Raw genomic sequence first — 21,197 nt, forward strand, 5'->3', positions numbered from 1 at the left:
ACCTTGCCCCTGAAGCAAAGTGCCACAAATATAATATTGTTCTGTGTCAATTTTTCTTTAAGGGTTGTTTCACCTAAATTACAACAATCCATTAACAAAATTCCATACTAAAAGTCACAGTAAGGTCTGTGGAATATCCAGGGGCAACAGGGAGACAATGATTACTCTGACTATTCTAAATTTACTTTTTCAATATTCACTCCCATTATGGGTGCATAAATTAGAGCCTCTCTGCAGTTTGGACTTGTTACAATGTTATTTTTGCTTTTGTTTATTTTTGCTTTTGTTTATGTGTACTTTCTTCAGCAATATGGGTGGTGAAAGAAATCTCAAAGGCTAGTTAGCCTAGCATGTGTCATGTGATCTACATAATACAAAGGAGAGGGGTCTAGCTAACTTTAGCTTTCTCTCTTTCACAGGTCCAGAACAAATAATCACGGCTTACCAGATGTGTGTCTGTGGTTTACACACATTTTTTTTTAGCAAAAAGAAAGCAAAAGAACATTCTCTGTAATTTGGCTGTACTAGCCCTTTTAACTAGTGTGTTGTAGGTACAATTGGTACACATACTTCCAATTGCTCTTGCACACACATAGAGAGGAAACTCTTGGTTTCTGACCTAGCACATGTGTTCATGGCCCTACACGTGGAACTTATGAAGGCCGAGAATGCACACTCACTCACACACACACACGTACAAACACTCTCTCTGTCTCACATTCGCACACACACACACACACACACACACACACACACACACACACACACACACACACACACACACTCCCTTTTGTTCTTTAGTTAACCCCCTGGAGTCCCTGATAACGCTGGCATATTTGCAAGTTTACATTTGCGCCCTTCAATATGCTTGATTGAGCAAACATGTTTTAATGTGGTAGGGTATATAAAGGCAACATCAAAATTATTTAAAAGCTAGGCTAAAATTGCACAAGACTACAAAGGGTTAAGTTCATTTAGTTAGATTACATATTGTGTTTTTTACTCTTATTGTCTTTTGAATAAATGCTTTTGAATATACATGTTGGTCTATTTAAATAAGTGAGTGAATGCTGCCAACCTCTATTACTCCAAAACCTTTCAACCTTCACAAGCTATTGATATGGTAATTTTGCTTGTAGTCATTAATTTAATTATTAATCAGAGTTCCAAATTGATAGTTTAGTATATTTGATGAGAATGATTTATGAGACTGATTTAATAACAATGTAGCAACCTTTTGACTAAGACTTAATTGATTAGCTATCAATTTTTTTTAAAGGTGGTGCTTCAAAGTAAATTGAATTAATACAATTTTGTTATTCAAATAAATACTGATTCCTACTTATAGCCTGGAGTGTAAATCCGCTATTTCATCTTTAATGCCTTTTAAGCTGTTGCACCTACAGTGTATATACAGTATGTGTGGATCTACCTGGCCAGATATTGTCCTGAAGAGGGAAGCTCATGTCGGTTTGGTTTGTCGTAACAATTCACCATGTTCTGAATCAGTGCCAAGTCCGGCCTCACCATGGTCGCCGCAGTGACAGCACGCCCGATCAACTGCAAAGCATCCCGGATGTAGAAGCTGATTGGCTTACGGCCGACCTCCCCATAGGCTAACAGTCCAAGGGGACCTCCTAGAGTGTGGAGAGAATCTGGAGACAAGGGATATCCCATGATCCACTGCAGAACTGGTGCTGATGGAGCAAGGCGCTGAGCAGCCCGCAGGACAGAGGAGAGGCACTCGGGATCAGAGCCCAGGAGGAGAACAGAGGAGATAGGAGAGGGGGAGCGCAGGAAACGGTTGGAGAGAATCTTCAAAGCTTCCTCTTCCCTCTGATCCTCTCTCCTCTCCTCGCTGGTCTCCCCTCTTCTATCCCCACTCCCGGAGATGCGGGTCAGGTTGATGATGTCCCACAGGTGCCAGGTAGAACCGCTGTGCCTCTGCAGGTGAGACAGCAACCCGTCACCCCCTTCTTCCCACCCGGAGCAGATCACAGCTGCTCCTCCCCTGCTGCCTTCCCCCCGGCTTCCTCTGTCCCTGTCTCCTTCTTTCCCCTGCAAGACCGCCAGCAGCAGGCTGCCCAGGGTTGATGGAGGCACTCGGGCTGACATCTGAAGGTGGAACCGGTTCTATCAGAGAGGACAGGAAAAAGAAGGTGCAAAAAGCGCAAAGAAAGACAAAAAAGTGAAGTGAGAAAGTTGATGGGGAAAAAAAGTAAAATAATGGGAGAGTGAACAAAAAGGGGTGAGAAGAAAGGGAGGAGAGAAAATGAAAAACAAGATCAAAACAGAGATAAATAGATATAGCCAAGCCCTAACACCTCGGGGCTGAATAACATACAATCACATTAAACGCAGCTTTTATGAGTGCAAGAGTAGTGCAAAACAATCCTTGTTGCTGCAGAAATTCACCACAACACTAATCAGAAACAATCAGTCACATTTGTTCATTATCTCTCACTCTGAATGAGAGGAGTCACGCTGATACAAACAAGGAGTCAATGATTCGCATCTAATCTGCAACATCACAGTTGGCTTGGCAAGACAACAGTAGCATCCACAGTTCATCCAGAAGCCTGCATTTCCAAACCCCACTGAAAACACTGGCTTGTTTCATACTGTTCCAAAATGGATAACACTGTTGTCCTTGAATGCAGCTCACAGATGGACCTTCCGCCTCCTTCCTTTGGGGCTTCTATCCATTTTTCATCCTATCAGTGCTCCAGGCAAGGTTAAGGGGGGACTGCTTTTATATAGAGAGACCAAAGTTTAGCTTAGCATGACTTAAGATTTCCACCATCTCTTTGAACTTAGATAACAGATATGCAATAAACACTATGCTCATAAACACCCCCTGGCACAAATGCATACACGTTTTCAGCATCTTTATAACATATGCAGACATGCATTTGCACACACAAACACACATCAAAAACACGCACATACAGAGCTTAATTAAATCTGTACATATACTGTAAATCCATGCAGGTAAGTAGAGAATGCAAGAGAAACTTGTGGAATACACACTCAGACATGTGTGTCTGAAGATGAGATATCCAAGCCCAGCTGCAATCCACACACATTCATTCAAATGGAAATATCCCACCCGGGAGTACAAAGTAAACAGAACGACCCTCTGCTGAAAGTCCTCAAGTCCCATAAGGGAGAAAGAAAAAAAAAGTATTTGACAGAAGTCTGCAAAGACATGGATGAATTAATGCAGCGTATCTATTTATCTTCCTAGGAGAGGCTAGGAGTGTGTGTGAGGGGACAAGTGAAGATATGCCTCTTCGTTTGAACTCAGTGGGGGGCAAGAAAGATGGTGGAGGTGGTGGTTGGGTGGGGGTTATTGGGGAGACGGCAGCGGGTGGCACAGAGTAATAGTGATTGGAATAAGGTGCCTACCACAGGTGTGAGCATTATTCAGCATATAACAGTCAGGAATTAAACTAACATCGTGCATATTTTGTTAAAGGACTCAGAGAGCCTAAAATGTGACGATAGGATATCAAAACAGAGCCTCAAGGCAGCTGGAGGAATTAGTATGTAAATCTATATCTGCTCTCATTCTAAGCTGCTCTGGGTAAGATCCATCTATGCCATCTGTCCTTTAAATATTAATGTATGGTTAAATGCTGATGTATGGCTGTGTTATGTTGCTGAAGAAAGTACACATAAAAAATGGCAAAAGCTACAAATTGAAGACATTGTAACAAGTATATATCATGGACAAAAAGCTCCTAGTGAATAAAGCTTGTTAGAAAACCAGGGAAGGAATCTTACTAAATATATCATTGTCAAATCAATTGTAATAATGATCATCTGTGGAACCTCCCACAGCTGTGTCAGCTGTTTTGTACCAACATTATTTAATTATTTCTTTTGCACTGACAATTATGGCTAATTTCTAATTTGCTTGACTTTAAGAGAGATTCTTCTACAATTTCATTTACATTAAAGGCGTTTAGCAGGCGTTCTTACTCACAATGACTCACAATGAGCACAGCAGTAGAATGACTTCAAGAGTGAGGACGTGAGACAAATAATAAGAGCCAACTGGAGCATTATAGAAGTTGTACTTGTAGTTGCTGCTGTTAGGAGAGAAAGCAAATTAGACTGAATAGAGGAGGCAGATGTACAAGCTGGGATGTGATTCTGAAGTGATAAGGTGATATGAGCCTTTTCGTGAGATCCGGCCCATAAGATAGGAAAGCGCTCTGCTGTTGTGACTGTAGGAGGAAGGACTTATTCAAAAATTCTGCGGGCAATCAAACGTGAGAAGCACCAAAGTGGACCCAATGAAACTTTAAAAAAGCACATCACTGGAGTTATTGCCCATTACAGCTGCAGTCGCTTCTAGCCTGCTTTGGAGTGTTTTGGCACAATTAATTCCAGTGATTTATTAGAGCAATCTATTAGTGCATTTTCTTCTGAGCTTATAGGTACAAATGTGAACTTTCTAAAAAAAAAGGTTTGTTCAACATAATGTATATTAATAGTAATAACACAAAACAATATCATGTAAGAAAGACCACTAAAACAGGTAAACAGAAACCTACAGCTCTGTGTACTGGCAATAATCGGAATATATCAGCCCTGGGTGTGGTTTCAACCAAGATATTGGTTGGCTGTGTCAGGTTTAGTATAAGGCTCATTAGGTATATTAAGTCCTGCATAGTAGCTTGGAGAGTCGACTTTGTTGTGCTGCTACTGGACTGAGAGAGAAATAATGCAGCCAGAAGAGGGGGTGCCAACGCAGAGGGCTCTGGCAAAAAAATAAAATAAATACAAGGTTTTCCATCAAAAAAGTTTAATTTGGCTGAACTTCTGCTAGAAATCATAAATCCCTAGTCAATTGCAGTATAACAGTGAACAGGGTAATTCTACTGTTTCCCTTGCAAAGTTATAATGGAAGAGAAAATGATTGCTGCCGTGACCAAAGTAGTAAACCTCTGCTGTACCATGTTCAGGCATAAACCTGTGGATTTGCCTGAACATGGTACAATAGATTTCCTGGTCTTATTTCATTGTCTCATCAGTGCCCTCAGCAACATGCTCCCATCAGCGCAGCCCATTGCAGGGCTGTTTCTGGTCTGAATGTTTGATTATTTCATTATGATGACAAATCTTAACCTACACACCTTGAAAGGGACGTTTTTTGCCTGAATGCTGTTTTGGTTGGCCGCTCAGTGAGTCACTTCTTGAGCTGGCAACTGATGCTAACGCAAGGTAAGTCCCAAATAGTCTATTTCTTTCCCTTAATCATTACTTGTTCCTTTTACATACACACGCATACACTTCATGCTGTTTATAGACAATAATAAAGAGCCGTTTGACACGCATTCTCAAAACAGGCTGAAACGACTTTAATCAAACAATGACAAAATCCTACATGAGGCATCTTAATGTATTTCAGTCCATCAAGAACAATGAAATCCCTGCCACTCATCACTCTTAACTCGCTTAATCCAGCATGTCTTAAAAACAAGCTGGCAGGATCAGTGTTTATGCCTGTGACATACATTACACATATACATTATATATTGTGTGAGTATATGTCTGCATGCTTGCTTACGAGAGACCTTCAAGTCCACTGGGGCTGTATGAATTTGTGTTTGTTTTTGACAACCTATGCTTTCGCCTTGGGTTGGGGCCAACTTTGCTGTAGAAGGTATCGGACATTTGAGTTTAAAATGTCATTATTTTTAGAAGACCTTCAGGAACCTGAGTCAAGTTTTGATCTCAAGTGGAATGTAGGCTGTATTTTTTTTATGATGTCACAGTCTAGACAAGATAAAAGGTGGCTCTACTATGTGGAACTGAAAAGTTTGCAGACTATTGGCAGTTTCTTCTGAAACACAGACGCATGTCTATGTGAGCAGTGTGCAGGGACCAGCTAGACACAAACATGCTTGATCCTGTCAGCCATGGTGCTGTCTGAGTCAGGTCAATCCAGACCCAGGCTGATGTTATTTTAAAGCACACAGGTCTTTTTAAGGCTTGGTTAGGAATGAAATGGATGTTTTCTCTAAGCAGCTCCACATTTTCAACATGTACGGATCTCCAGTGTATGTATTTTTGTGTGCATGCCCTTATCTATTCTGTTCTCAGGTAAAAGCTCCATCCATAGTGTGAGGTTATAAAGATGCTGAACTAAGGATGCAAGATAAGCGTAAATGAATGTCAGCATTATTCAGGTATAAAATATAAAATCCATGCCCCTTCTCGCACACCTGCAAATTAGGAGCCTTGAACTGAACCTCTGCCTCTACGAAGTGTTGTTTGATGCGCTGGCCCGACGATTTTCAAGTCTCAAATAAACTGCATGTGCACAAATACATGCAATAAGCACAAACAAACAAGCACACACAGGCACCAGTGTAAGAACACACACACAGTACAAACACACTGTGGTGTGAATACACGAGCATAAATCCAGGGGGATCTTTGGGCAATGTGGAGTAAGCAAACCGACAGGAGCGCGTTGAATCAGAACAGGAGGGAGCAGCTCACAGTAACTAAGCTCATTCCTTATTTAGGCCTCCATGAGAAAAGCATCAACACTTGGAAGGTGTGCAACCGAATGCACAATGCCAAAAGGAAAAAAAGATTTCACTGTACAGAAAAAAAGGGGGCCACAGAAGAAACAGCAGCACCTGCAATTTCAGAGCTTATTAAAAGCAAGTTGGAGTAAAAAGCAAGGAGATGGGACTTGGGAGCACGTGTGTGTTGGAGGCTTTTGGTGATTGAGGGAGGCTAAAGAGGCCTATGATGTAAGCTGAAGCTCTGAAAAACTGGGTATCTCCTCTTGTCCTTCCTCCACAGCTTCAGACTAGGGATCTCTTAATATGAAAGCTCACTGTTGGCACGTTTGGGTTTAACATTGCACTCATGAACTGTTTGCACCAAGCAAAGCGGCAGTGGAAATAGCAGGGTGCTGGTTTGAGTTGTTCCGCAACATCCAATGATGTGGACCTCTGCCTGAGCTTCTGAATGGCTGATCTCTTCCTATTCAGTCCAGAGACAAAGCTCATGGTCAGGGCAGTACTCCAAAAAACAACACTTCACTGAACACATTCATATTCCACCAGCACTGTCACCAGGTGAGTTGGCTGTATGTTTGGAGGATGGGAGATAGGAAAGAGACAGAGAGAGGAAGATCAGTGTGTGAATAAGAATGTATGTTTGAGATGAAAGATGGGAGGGAAATTGATAGGTGGTTTAATATCCGTATTTGTGAAAAGGGGTAAAAGGTGATGGCTTGCATCTGAATGTGTGTAGCGGAAAGGAGCAAGAGAGACAGAGATGGTAGTATGCATGTGTCTTGAGGAAGAACACCCGAGATGAAAACTAAGCATATCATAACCTGAATGTCAGACTAAAATGTCACAGCAGATGTGGGCTCATATACACGCATAAAATAATCTAAATCCAACCTAAGCAATTTGATTTAACCTGCAGTGCAGAACTGGTTTCATTTCAAGGGAGTAAAACAGGAGCAACTAGCATCATACGCTTGCATTGGCTCATACATAATAAATAAAGAAACTGTTAAATGTGTGTTATTTTTTCAGACTTTTTCTCACTGTCTAAATAAACAGCCGTGATTGAATAAGGCCAGCCAGAGTTGTTTGCATAGTTAATGAAGCAATGCTGAGCAGCGCTCTTTAGGTGACCAGACAGTGGCTAACCGAGCTGTTTGTCTGCTGTTGTGTAATTGTATGCAAATAGCATTGTTTAATTTTCTCCTAATTTCTTTACGTCTCCTGGCGCTAAGTGTAATATGGGTGGCTTTAATCTTACTCCGCCATGCTTCCGGGGACTGGAAGCTAAACTTGGTGGGGGAAACAGGCTGAAGCTGTTAGACACATATGCAGCACGGGCACAAGTGCAAATGCACGCACACACACGCACACACACACACACACAGAAATGCAATAAACACACAGGCAGGGGCAGCAAATTACATTTTCGTGCTTACACATGCATGAAAGTATGCCACACACTCGCACATGCACGCAAAACACAACTGTGAAGCAATCAGCCACTTAACACAGCAAACGACTATGGTTATCTAAGCATAACAGTCTGTTGGCTCAGAGAAACAGAATGATAAGCAGTGAGATACACACTATTAGGCGCCACCATAGGACTGGCCACAGATTGAAAGGGGGGCTAAATCTTGTTTCACAGTTAACAGTTGATGGAGACGGAGCCATGTCTCTCTGATTGTCACCACTAAATTACATATGCAAATACCTTGACTCGATCCAATTCCGCCCACCAGCTCCTATATAGTGATCGAGCGGAAAAGTGTGCAGGAGATTGTGGCCCATGGGGAAGCGCAATGAAACAGCAGGCAAAAAGCAAAGCACACTTCGAATTAGGTTTGATTAGAGGGAAATGGTTGCTCGTCGCTTAGACTGCTTGTAGCTGTGACAATTTGGTAACTGCTGGAGGTATGAGTGTGTTGAGTTCATTAAACATAAGAACCCTGTTAGTTTCCTTGGTGGTGTGGTGGGTCGGGAGAGGGGGGTTATACAGTAACATCATAAAAACACCATTGTAGTCCTGAGCGATTGTGAGAAAACCCATAAACGTCTTGACGGGCCGTGTCTCCTCTTTTCCTCCAGGCTCTGAGTTTATGGCGATCATTCCGAATGGAAGAAAAAGCTGAGAGAAAATGGGTTTCGCTCATTTTGTACACAGGCGTCAAACCAAGTGTAACAAGGTGGATGTTTTTGTGTAGTTGTGAGTAGGAACGTGCATATGTACATAAATCATTTGTTTGTCCGTTGAGTATGAGAGTGTCTGCAAGTGTGTTTGCGTGCTATGTGTGGTGAGATTGTGTTTGTGAGTGTGTAAATGTGGATGCCTGTGATTTACAAACCATTTAAGGGAATATTGTTCTCAGCATGGCTCAAAATTAATTTGAATGATCAAGACACAGAGCACACCAGCATTTTTTCCCTCTTAAGTATTGCAAGCGACTGTAGAACTGAGAGAACCAGATGACTGCTGCTCCTGCACACACACACACACACTACAACACACATAGCTAGTCAGACTGATCACATACTAAAACCAGCCAAGTGCTTTGGGCTTTGTACATTACCCAAGAAGTTTTTGCTACATGACTTCAACTCACATAGTTCAATCAAATGACAATCCAGAGGGAATGAATAAAATACAAGTGTATATCAAAGTATGCAAATGCTTCCCTGCTAGTCTGTAGTGTTTAGTAAATGAAGTTATCCAGTACAGTGTTCACTTTCATTATCAGTTGACTTTTGATTTAATGAGCCTCTGCGGGCCCGAGAATGTCCTGATGTCATCAATAATAATCAGATAGAGGAAACAGCAGGGGGACTGAATGTGCTATTCTGGACTGGTTAGTCAGGTCTCTAGTCAGCCAATGTTAGTGCTGAGTGCACTGCTAGCATTGGTAAAGGCTGTCATCTCAGCACGCTGCATCGGCGCCTCTTTTGTCAGGAGCTCCTTTGATCCCCTCAGTTGCAGAGATACAAGCCCACAGCAGAAATATGCTGAATGGATTCATGTATCATCCTCCCCCCTACAAACAGCCTCTGGCCCCCTCACTTTTTATGATCATAATAGCTGCTGTTATTTATTAAAGCGAGCGATTGTTGTCCTTGCTCTATAGACAATGTTGTTTTCTCTGCCGGGGAGAATAATATTTGTCCGTTTGGTGCGGCCCTGTATGTGATATGAGGCGGCGCACTGAATGTGATGGTGATTGATTCCTGTGTTGAATAGTGGAGAGAGGTACAGAGGAAGGCTAATCTGAGTTATGATTGCCACTGTAATCGCATTTTCTCCCCTGACTCATCTGTCGGCTCTGCAGTAGCGCATACATGCCATATTCTGATTATCTCGCACATCTGTCAATAACGAATACCTCACGATGGAGCGGCAACGAGTGCCTGTTCGTTCTTGATCACCTTCCACTGGTTTTCCATCATCATGATTTTCTATATCATAACTCTCTCTCCCTTCCTGCAGCCCAGTTTTATCTTCCTCTCTCACTGACATGCTAACCTGCTGGAGGTGGCGTTAAGCATTTGCAGTAATCATGCCATCATGTTGGGGGTAAAATAAGCTGTTTTAGGTGTTCCGTGGCTTGTGCAGAGGCTGTCAGGGTAGAAAATAGCCTCTTGCCGAGTTGTAATTCGACCAGCAGGCAGCTGGACCAATGAAACGGCAACATTATTTAGTTACCGGGAGAATGATACCAACAGTTCCCCAAGTACAGATGCAGAGTGGCGTGATGTCATTAACAGTCTGCCCACGGGGAGTATAGCCGCAAACAGCAAAAACTTCAGGGGGGACACTTTTATTCACAACACCCCAGCGGTGAAAGCATGCCATGCCAGTAATGAGGTGTCTAGAGCTTTGGGCACCGGGGATATGTCTGAATAAGTGTGATATTTCTTAGTCTTTGGGTGTGTGTGCATTTTTGTGTGTTTGTTTGTTTTGGTGAGCAACCGCCTAATGGAAAAGATCCCAGTGCTCCGATCCTGTTGAATACTGAAACTCAGACCAGCCTTCCCTGGAGTGAAATAATATATCTAGAGAGTTGGAAGTAATTTAGGGGCAGTGTGTGTATGTGTGCGTGTGAGAGGGGGTATGTGTGGGTTCAAGGATGGATGGGTATGCGGTGAGTAAATGACCTGCCTTGATTCAGCCTATCAGCTGAGCTCTCCACCCAGACTGCTTGATATCCCCTTTCATCCATCTCTATAAGAGAGAGATGACGGAGAGATGGAGAGGCAGAGAGAAAGAGACTGAGGAGATGAATATGCACAGAATGGAGTGAACGATTTCAAGTGCAAGAGAGAGTATAAAAAGGCTAATTAGAGAAAAGGGAAAAATTTGGGAACAAAAGCGACGGAGACAGAGGAAGTGAACAAAAAGACTATTAGACTCCAATCTGAATCTGGGGTAATATGTATGACAAACGGCACCCTGTTCACACCAGAAGTGCCTCTCTAATGTGACTGTGAGTTCCAAGCGAGTATGGGGCCATTTGGGGTGAGTTGATTTGGGGCACAGATGAGCATGTTGTTTGGTCTCATCCCATTTCTGGTGCTACATGATCAAATATGCAATGCTGAACCTACAAAAGTTACAAGAGTTTCATACTAAAGTGGAGTATCAACCATTTGAAAAAAAACGACACTTACTCTGAAGATTATTCCAGGCACCAATTGAGGAACCTTTTAGATTAGTATCATTATAACCATGAGTCATTTGAGTCATTCAACCTTTTTTCCTCAGAAAATTGTTTTGATATATATATATATATCTACACACACACACACACACACACACACACACACATATATATATATATATGCATGAAATTAAATCCAGCAATAAAATGTCCTCATGGTGTGGTTTTCCTGTAGCGGCCCAGCCCGCTGTCTCCATTACCCCACCCACCCTCATGGAGGAATCACTTTGAGATTTCTGATCTGTTCCCCGCGTCAACTTTGGTTTTCTGTACAAGGACTAGCTCAGAGAAAGTAATTTCAAAGGACATGAGCTCTGTATTAGAAAATGGGGGACATGGAAACAGATGCAGCTGTATGGCTGCACTGAAACCCCTTTCACTGGGGTACTAAAGAAAGAAACCTTAAAGGAAAGTTTCTGTAGTTTTGGCCAGTTACTATACCATTGCCAAGTAATTGCTGAGTTCTGGGAGCATGCAGACATCTTCACTAAGAAGTCGGACGGGGAAGGTTGTAAATTGGAAAGTGAGCGCACTTCAAATGTTGTAATCTGTCATTGCACTGGAAAACTATGTGTCTGTACTCTGTTGATAGATGGTTTGGACACTGGGTAATAATTTTACCATCTGCTTTTGTTATCTCTTCCAAATAATTTAGGGTAACCTGGCGGTTTGTTTGAAACCTATATCATCGTCTGACTACTTATGTTCCATACCCAGTCAGATTTCTTTCCATATTCCTAGATCTCAGCAATGAACCTAGCAAACACAATGCTATGATAATCGATAGCAATGACGGCCAAAACTATAAAAAGGCCCAGATTTCCCTTTAAGACTAGGCTCTCCTTTACTGGCTTTGCCATCCAGACACATGGGCAAACATAAGGAACATGTCCACGTACATTTATTGCATCTGGGCCTGTCATTAGCTCAGTCTGCCAATAAACTGTGAATAAACTGGGCTAATGTCATTCTAATGAATAACTTTCAAGGAGAGAGGACTACTTAGTGGCTGCTGCAGCACTAATTCAAGATAGATGCATAAGTTTTTCTACAACAGCTACCATTGTAAGATTTATATTTAAACTTTTATTTTTCCAGGGAAGATTTGCTGAGCATGCTGACCATGCTCTTCCTTAACAGCAATGCACTGGTTGACACTTTTACATTTACACACAGTCATGTTCAGAGAGCTGCACAGCACATCCCACTACCTACCTTGACCAGGACTAAAGCCTTGCTCAAGGACAATGTAGTGGACAGTGACTTCGTGACAAGCGTCAGGAAAGTGTGCATTCACTCACATTAACTCACAACACATATTCAAACCAATGACCTTATCTGCCAGCTGTTTGCCCTGTAAGCTGCTACGTTATGATTATGCATCCCTTACACTATGTTTTTCATCAGAGCCTAAACTACAAAACATAAACAACAGCACTACAGCTGTCAAATGCAGATTTCAAAATGCTCTCAGGAGGAAAATATTTTATCCCGTTTCCCTTCTTTGAATAATCATAGTCATATTTTTTGCAGGTTGTTTGATTATTCATCCAAACAGAGGGAGGAGTACAGTTCACTCACGGCTTATGTTGATCTCTGGGTCAAACCTCTGTATAATAAGGTTCACCTGTGTGCAGAATGCTACTGAAAACCTTGTGATGTTGTAAAGAAACAAGCATTATATTTTCTGGTGCTGTAATAACAAAGTTGGCAGAATGCCCCAGTGGTTACAGATACTATCACATAACCAAAGTACAACATTTTTGGTGATTGCAACCATAGTTTTATGTGCATTTATCCTCCTTCCTCCTAAGAGCAAAGCAGTGAATCCCAACCTGCTTATTCACAATTTTTACAGCAAATCACACCAGATTTGTGCACCATCTAAATACAGAAATGGTGACTGTAGTTGCTGTGCTCAACAGGATAATACGTTGTCGCTCTGCTCACTTAAGGAACCCATTAAATAAACAAGTATTTTTTCAGGGCTAAAGTGGTGTACTTAACATACTCTGGGGGGATGATACAGATTTAAACTAGTATTACAAGAACTTTGCACTTAACATAGCCCTTGAGCCCTTTTCTCCTTGTAAATATGCCATTAGTCATTTTGATGACTCATCCTCCATACAAAGGTCTAATTGTGTGCAGCAATCTCTCCCTACTGATGTAACCTTTAAGTAACCTTAAAGAGGTGCGTGCATGGCCTTACAAGACAAAAACATACTATTGTTTCATTTCTATTCAAAACACCACCACCAATAACACAAACACATAAAGCTGCCTGTAGGTGAAAGCACATAATAACATTGTCAATACTTTTGACATATACTGACTATGGCTGGGTGATATGGCCAAAAATTCATATCTGGTGCTGTTAGGCCGAATCCCGGTATAAATATATCGGAAGTTTCTGGTAAGCGGGGGGGGTTAGCGGGCAATGGGCATGTTTTAATACTTTTAGTAACTTAGCTTGTTTTTTATTTCACCATTTTGATTATACTTCATTCTACATCTTAAGTAGCCTATAACTCAATTATTGAATTCGCCTCCTTCTGTTCTATTCCCACTCACAGACCTAACGTCTCCGCTGCAAACACGTCAGCGTTCTCCCCGCTTCTTATGCCGTTTTTCCATTACCAGTACCAGCTCAACTCGCCTCGACTCTGTATGGCCGTCCTCTGTTTTCCATTGCTGATAGTACCCAGAGATAGTACCCCTCAATCTAGCTGGTCGTCATAGCGACGCCACACGCAGTGTTTCTCTGATAAATGCAACAGTGTGTCACCAAGTAAAGTGTAAGTGTGGGAAACACTGACTGAACCGTTGGTTTTCTTTTTACAAGCTAGGTGTTTAACAATGTCGACCAGCACTGTGTCTCCTTCCATCTTGTTGAGAGTTTGTGAGTAGACGGCTGCGTGCAGACACAGAGGGAGGGGCGGGGCTGCACGGTGAGGGAGAGAGAGGGGAGCAAACGCTTGCAGAACTATACGGAAACATCCCAGATAGCAAGACTAGATTGAATAAATATTCATTTTCCATCTGAATCATCGGAATGGTTGAGATTGAAATCTCAACCCTAGATAAATGTTGAATCAGTATTGCAATACCGATGAAAAATTACCATATATGAACATGACATTGGAATAATATTGATTATAGTTGTCCCGATTATACTTGATAAATTGATTTGTAGTTGACTGGGTAACAACAACAACGTTAAAAAATCATCTATTTATAATTGACCAGAAATTACATGATATTAAAAAGCCACTGATTTATAGTTGACGGGGAAATATGATTGAAAAGTCATCTATTCATAGTTGACGGGGAAATGACGTGATATTGAAAAGCCATGGATTTCTATTTGAACCGGAAATATGATTTAGAAATCATCGAATTATAGTTGACCGGGAAACATGATTGAAAAGCCATTGATTTATAGTTGACCGGGAAACATGATTGAAAAGCCATTGATTTATAGTTGACCGGGAAACATGATTGAAAAGCCATTGATTTATAGTTGACCGGGAAACATGATTGAAAAGCCATTGAATTATAGTTGACCGGGAAACATGATTGAAAAGTCATTGAATTATAGTTGACCGGGAAATATGATTGAAAAGTCATCTATTTATAGTTGACCGAGAAACATGATTGAAAAGCCATGGATTTATAGTTGACTGGGAAATATGACTGAGAAATCATTGAATTATGGTTGACAGAGAAAAACGATTAAAAAGTCATTGAATTCAAGTCCACATCACGTAAGCTCATATTTACTTATCTAATGTTTAATTGTACCATATTTGTAGACATTTATCGTTTATTGACATTGTCTAACATTATATGCAGTCATAGATTATATACAAGTGTTTCAATACCATTTCATACTGACAAATCGCTCCATCGTAATAGGATAAGTTACTTCGCTAGCATGTACAGGACTGTAAATCATGATAATAACTGTATTTTATCTCTGCTCAGATTTCGAGTGCTTTGCAAAATATATGCACGCCTTTCTCATCCTCGTAACTAAACCTGGCTAATGCCCCTATCATTTAACTTTAAATAAGCCAGCTAACTTGATACATCTGTCAGTCTTCTACAACTTTCAGCCTCCAGATTCTATCTATGACTGCATTTAATGTTAGACAATTTAAATTATGTTTAACTATAAACGTCACAGCCTTGCCATCTACATCCACAATAAACTGGCGAATCCAGCCCGACTGACATTGTTCCATCTTCACATCATTTTCTACTGAAAGTTATTTTGTTTGTATGTTTTCTGTTATAGATGCTCTGACTGAACCAATGGGGACAGAAGTCTTTGACTTTGCCCAGGCAGCACAAAAATGGCTTCCTATGCACCTGACCAGATTAGTGGACATTGCAGGAGTAGTGAATAATTTATTTTATTCCATAAATAAACTTGTATTTTTTAACTGATTAAATTGTCCGTTGTCATTTATACATTTTTAATTTATTATAGTCTCTTTTCTGTGGTATAATATTGGTTGAAATAGCATTGAAGTCACGTTGATTTTTGGTTAGGCTATCATTTCAATGCTGTTTCAATAGTAATATTGGTTGAAATAACATTGAAGTCACGTTGATTTTTAGTTAGGCTATGATTTCAATGTTGTTTCAATAGTAATATTGATTGAAATAACATTGAAATCAAGTTGATTGTTAGTTAGGCTATCATTTCAACGTTTTTTCAGTAGTAAAACTGGTTAAAATAACACTGAAGTCACATTGATATTTAGTTAGACTATCATTTCAGTGTTGTTTCAATAGTAATATTGGTTGAAATAATACTGAAGTCACGTTGCTTTTTAGTTAGGCTATGATTTCAATGTTGTTTCAATAGTAATATTGGTTGAAATGACATTGAAGTCAAGTTGATTGTTAGTTAGGCTATCATTTCAACATTGTTTCATTAGTAAAATTGGTTGAAATAACACTGAAGTCACGTTGATATTTAGTTAGGCTGTCATTTCAATGTTGTTTCAGTTCTAAGATTGATTGAAATACCATTGAAGTCACGTTGATTATTAAATTAGTTAGGCTATCATTTCAATGATGTTTCAATAGTAAAATTGTAAACATCAGAGTCTGATGTTGATTAAATTAAATAAGCGTTGAGAGCAGAATGCTGATTCAACATAGTTTCAACAATGTATGCAATCTTGGATATTATTTAACTCAACATCAAACTATATCAGTATAAACGGTATTGTCTAATTTCATAACTCTTTTGAAATTATATCGTATACATTATATACCGATATGACGCCCAGCCATAATACTGACCTATTATTACATTCAACCCTGTTCAGCGGCATTGTGGTAACTAATGCACATATCCTGGAGAGAACCAATTAACCCACTAGGGGGCCAAAATGAGCTCTGTGCTCATTGTGATCCACAGCACAACACAACATATGACAGCACATGGGATGTGGCCCATTAGTTTATTATCTATAATACCACCAGGCCAGGCCAATCACATCTCTTATTTGGCCAGCCCCACTCCTCCCCCTCTGTCATCTCTGTTGTTGTGTCAGATGCCATGCCTCAGAGCCAAAGATCTGTAGATAAAGGAGGGCATCTCTGTCAATTGTCAGGCAAAAGGAAAAGGAAAGGGGGGGGGACCAGAGAAATTAACAATCTAGATGCAGGGGCTGCAGCTGTAACTTAGCTTCAACATCTACAACGACAGCAGTTTGTTAGCTAACTAAAGTTTGTTTTGGCTAAGCAGTTACTGACCTATGTCCATATTGTATAGTAAAATTTTACAATTATTATTAGGGTTCCCTTTAAAACAAAAGGCTGTATAATAGGTTACATCTGTCTGCTCTAATGTGCTAAAATGTATGCCTGCTTATAGTTTCATTTAATTTCCAACAACTTGCAACAAATTGAGATACTGTTTTGGAAGGCTGAGTTGCATCTAGAAAACAGAGAATGTTCTGCAGAATACACATGATTCTAGGCCAGCAGGACTTTAAGATCCCCTATTTATGTACAAATGTAATCGCTATTTCATTTGGCCTCTTCCTTTTGAGCTAGAGAAAAAATAAGTCACTAATCTGGCTCTCTGTTACCTCAGTTTCAGTATTAATTGCTGCATCCAATAAATGGGGCAAATCTCTGCACTAGGTCCTAATCACTTATCTGTCATTAGTGCTTCTAGCCAGGGGGTATAATTGGTGCGGTTCATAGTTAGAAAATAACTTGGTGTTATCATCAACAATGGCGCAAGGGTGGCCCACTTAGAGTGAAGCCACTATTGTCCGTTCAGCGCAAAATAGAAGGATTAGATGGCAACTTCTCTGGTGCCAAATGTTGAATATACAAGTGTGTGAAAAGATGTGCCTGGGTGTCCGTGCATGTCTGATAAAACACAGGTCTTTGAAATTTGTGTGAGTATATGAAAGGGGTATAAACACTCTATGTGGAAGAGTGTGTGTTTCTGTACTGGAATACACTGGAGTATACACCAAAAGGCAACAGACATATCCAGAAACAAAGTCAGCCAGTGATAAGAACCAGACTCGCCTCAGAGCCAGAGACCTAGTCCCTCTCTTGACAAAACCCAGTGATAACTACAGCTCTGCGGCTCAAAGCTTAAGAGCACAAAAAGAAAAAGGGAAAAAGAGAAGGCAATAATCTTTCTGTAAATGCCAGCTCAGAGTTTGACACTCTACAAAGTCACCTCCAATTTAGATTCATAAAAAAGATTGCATGCATCAGATTTTCCCTAAGTACTGGGACTTTTAAGAGCCTAACTTAATTTCCTTAGTTGGCAAACACCTCTGCAATGTGTGATGTTTCAATTAGAGGGAGCAGCTGTGAGTCTGTATGATTTGTGTGTATGTGGAGTGTGTGGTATGCATAGGTCAGTGAAGTTACTGTAGTCTACAATGACATTTGACCCTATCATGTTCTAACTGAATGGAAGGCAATATCCACCGACGTCCTCCCTCTCTCTCTCTCTCTGCACTGCATTTTTCAGTCTCAATTAACATTAAGAGCTGCATTCCGAGTGTTGATTGATGTTGATTGAAACATGTAAAGGGCATCAAAGAGCAATGAGAGCTGGCTTATCAGCCCCCCCCCCCCCCCCACACACACACCCACACACCCACACACTGGGCTATGCAAATTGTCTTCACTGTGTGTATATGTCTGTCAGCTTGTGTGCATGCCCGAGTGTGCGTCCCCTTCCACTCAGTATGCCTGAGGAGGAACACATAATTTACAAAATATCACAGATAATCGTGTTGAGATTAACGATCTCATTTTGATTAATGCTTAATGTTTAATTAACTCAACCTTAGGTCTTCGGCTTGTCAGAGGTTCCCCCGCATAGCAAATAGGTTTCTTGCTCAGTGTCAGGTGCACCATGGGCACAAGTGTGCATGTCGGTGAGAAAGTGGAACAGATACATTTCATATTAATCTCCTGGGATGATATTTGTGGGCTGCCAGACGCAATGAATAATTAATATTACCCATACAAAATGTAGTATAACAAAATAATAAATTGTGCAGAGCAGAATGTGTGTGTTTGTACATACAGTAGGTTTGAGATTACGTGTGTCTGTGCCACATGTGCACACTTTAATTAAAAACACACATGATGTCTCTGCTGCCCATATTGTACGCGTGTGCTTCAAGTACGGAAATGCTATGTCTAATATGATGCATATACTATAAAAGTGGAAGCCCTTTTGAGTGTGCATCCACATGCCAAAGCAGGGGAGATTATGCCAACACTGTGTATAGTATGCATGAGCATGTGTGAGTGCATATTATGTCGGCGATTATACGCTGCTCTTTTTATCTAAGACATTTCTTTGAAGCTTAGGTTGGTGTACAAGACAAAGTAACCGTGAAATTGACACCCAATTCTGTTGGCTGTACCACGTCCACATCCAAATGAACCACTTAAACGGTCCTGGGCACAGAATGTGAGCCTTTCTAGTAATAATTCATCAATATAAAATCTCTGCTTTTCAATATGTATTATACTCCGTAGCCAGGATATGAAAGCCTACAGTGTCTAGAACATTTTCTCCCTCCTGTCTCTCAGCCCCTCCTTCTCCTGTCTGGCATACCCTGCGCCAGTCTGATAACGTGATTTCACGCAAAAGTGAAATCCTCCTCGTGTCTGATGTATGCATCTCTCTCTCAATCCCCATCCACTCCTAACATCCACCCTGTCTCTTCTTCCACATCCCCACTACCCCACCTGACATTTGTAGGGAGGCTGCTCAAAGGAAAAAGGCATTGGCAGGTCGAGGTGTGTGTGTTTGTGTGTGTGTGTGTGTAAGAGAAGGTGGAGAAGAAATCATTGTCTTTGGCAGGTGTCCTGCCAACTGAGAGCAAGAAAGAGATGGCAAGGAAGAGAGGGGAGGAAGTGTCATTGGCAGGTACGCATGTGTCTCAGAGGAAAATGGGAGCTCTGAAGGGTAGTGTAGCATTTGGGGGTACGTTTAATTTCAGATTAAGTATCTGACAGATGAGGGAGAGAGAGAGAGTAAGAGGGTGTGTGTTTGTGTGTGTGTGTGTGTGTGTGAAACTACACCCTTAAGAGACATAGAGAGAGAATGAGCTTTTGAAAGATAGCCAAGAGATAAAATGACATTTACGGATCAGAACTTCAAACGTCTTCCATTTGTGAACATCAGGCAGCCTGTCCTTTCCTTGGGACCGATCTGTCACCTCAGCTGGTCCCCTGAGCTTGTAAAAAAAACATGCAGATGGAAATGGGGTGCTCTCAAGAAAAAAAAGGGTTCTACAGAGTACCAGCTTTTCTGACTCAAAGAAAAACAGAAGTATTTTTATTTCAGCAAAGGACCATTCCAGAAAAGTTTCTTCCTTTTCAGCTGTAAATTTTTCCAGGGAGTATAAAACAACCATGCACAAGCTTTTTCATATTCACCCTACTTCACATTCAGAGTTTGGCAACTTCACATCAGTCCTCTTCCATCCTCCAACCATTTGCTTAAAAAGCACCTTATCCTATACTCTCTGCACATTTTCCCAGCAGCAACCATCCAATACAAACCTGCTTCTCCAACCTCAAGGCTACTACACCCACTTCTTTATGGAAGCATGAGCAAATCGATCCACATAGGACTTTTATGGGACTAGGACTGGTATGGGATCCTTTCAGAGAGTGTGAAATGTTTTGAATGAAATATAAGAACTCGGCAATGGGCACCACTGGTTCATTTTTACAAAACACAGAGTTACGGGAGAGCTACACAGAGCATAATCCACCATTTTATGCTTGAGAAGTGGGGTGACCAACTTGCCTGTTACACACACAAACTGTGTGCATGACACTGCACGTGAAAAAGAAGAATTGGCAGAGGAAGCAAAAGCATAACAGACAAATGTCCTTTGGCTACACCCACAAATGCCCCTCTACTGGCTGATTGGCAGCTACAGTGGGTACGGAAAGTATTCAGACCCCTTTAAATTTTTCACTCTTTGTTTCATTGCAGCCATTTTCCAAAAATCAAAAAAGTTCATTTTATTTCTCAGTAATGTACACTCAGCACCCCATCTTGACAGAAAAAAACAGAAATGTAGAAATTTTTGCAAATTTATTAAAAAAGAAAAACTGAAATATCACATGGTCATAAGTATTCAGACCCTTTGCTCAGTATTTAGTAGAAGCACCCTTTTGATCTAATACAGCCATGAGTGGTTTTGGGAAAGATGCAACAAGTTTTTCACATCTGGATTTGGGTATCCTCTGCCATTCCTCCTTGCAGATCCTCTCCAGTTCTGTCAGGTTGGATGGTAAATGTTGGTGGACAGCCATTTTCAGGTCTCTCCAGAGATGCTCAATTGGGTTTAAGTCAGGGCTCTGGCTGGGCCATTCAAGAACAGCCACGGAGTTGTTGTGAAGCCACTCC

At 41.0% G+C, this 21,197-nt stretch overlaps 1 protein-coding gene across 1 annotated transcript in view; it reads right to left on the reverse strand.

Moving 5' to 3' along the window:
- LOC123979075 (glutamate receptor ionotropic, NMDA 3B-like) overlaps window positions 1-21,197 on the reverse strand; it is a 70,822-nt gene that overhangs the window by 27,140 nt on the left and 22,485 nt on the right. The window contains exon 2 of the mRNA XM_046062808.1: window positions 1,433-2,133. Within this exon, the coding sequence (XP_045918764.1) occupies window positions 1,433-2,133 (701 nt within the window). The remainder of the gene's footprint in view (window positions 1-1,432; window positions 2,134-21,197) is intronic.

The sequence above is a fragment of the Micropterus dolomieu genome, linkage group LG11 (genome assembly GCF_021292245.1).
Source record: "Micropterus dolomieu isolate WLL.071019.BEF.003 ecotype Adirondacks linkage group LG11, ASM2129224v1, whole genome shotgun sequence".
Classification (NCBI taxonomy): Eukaryota; Metazoa; Chordata; class Actinopteri; order Centrarchiformes; family Centrarchidae; genus Micropterus; species Micropterus dolomieu.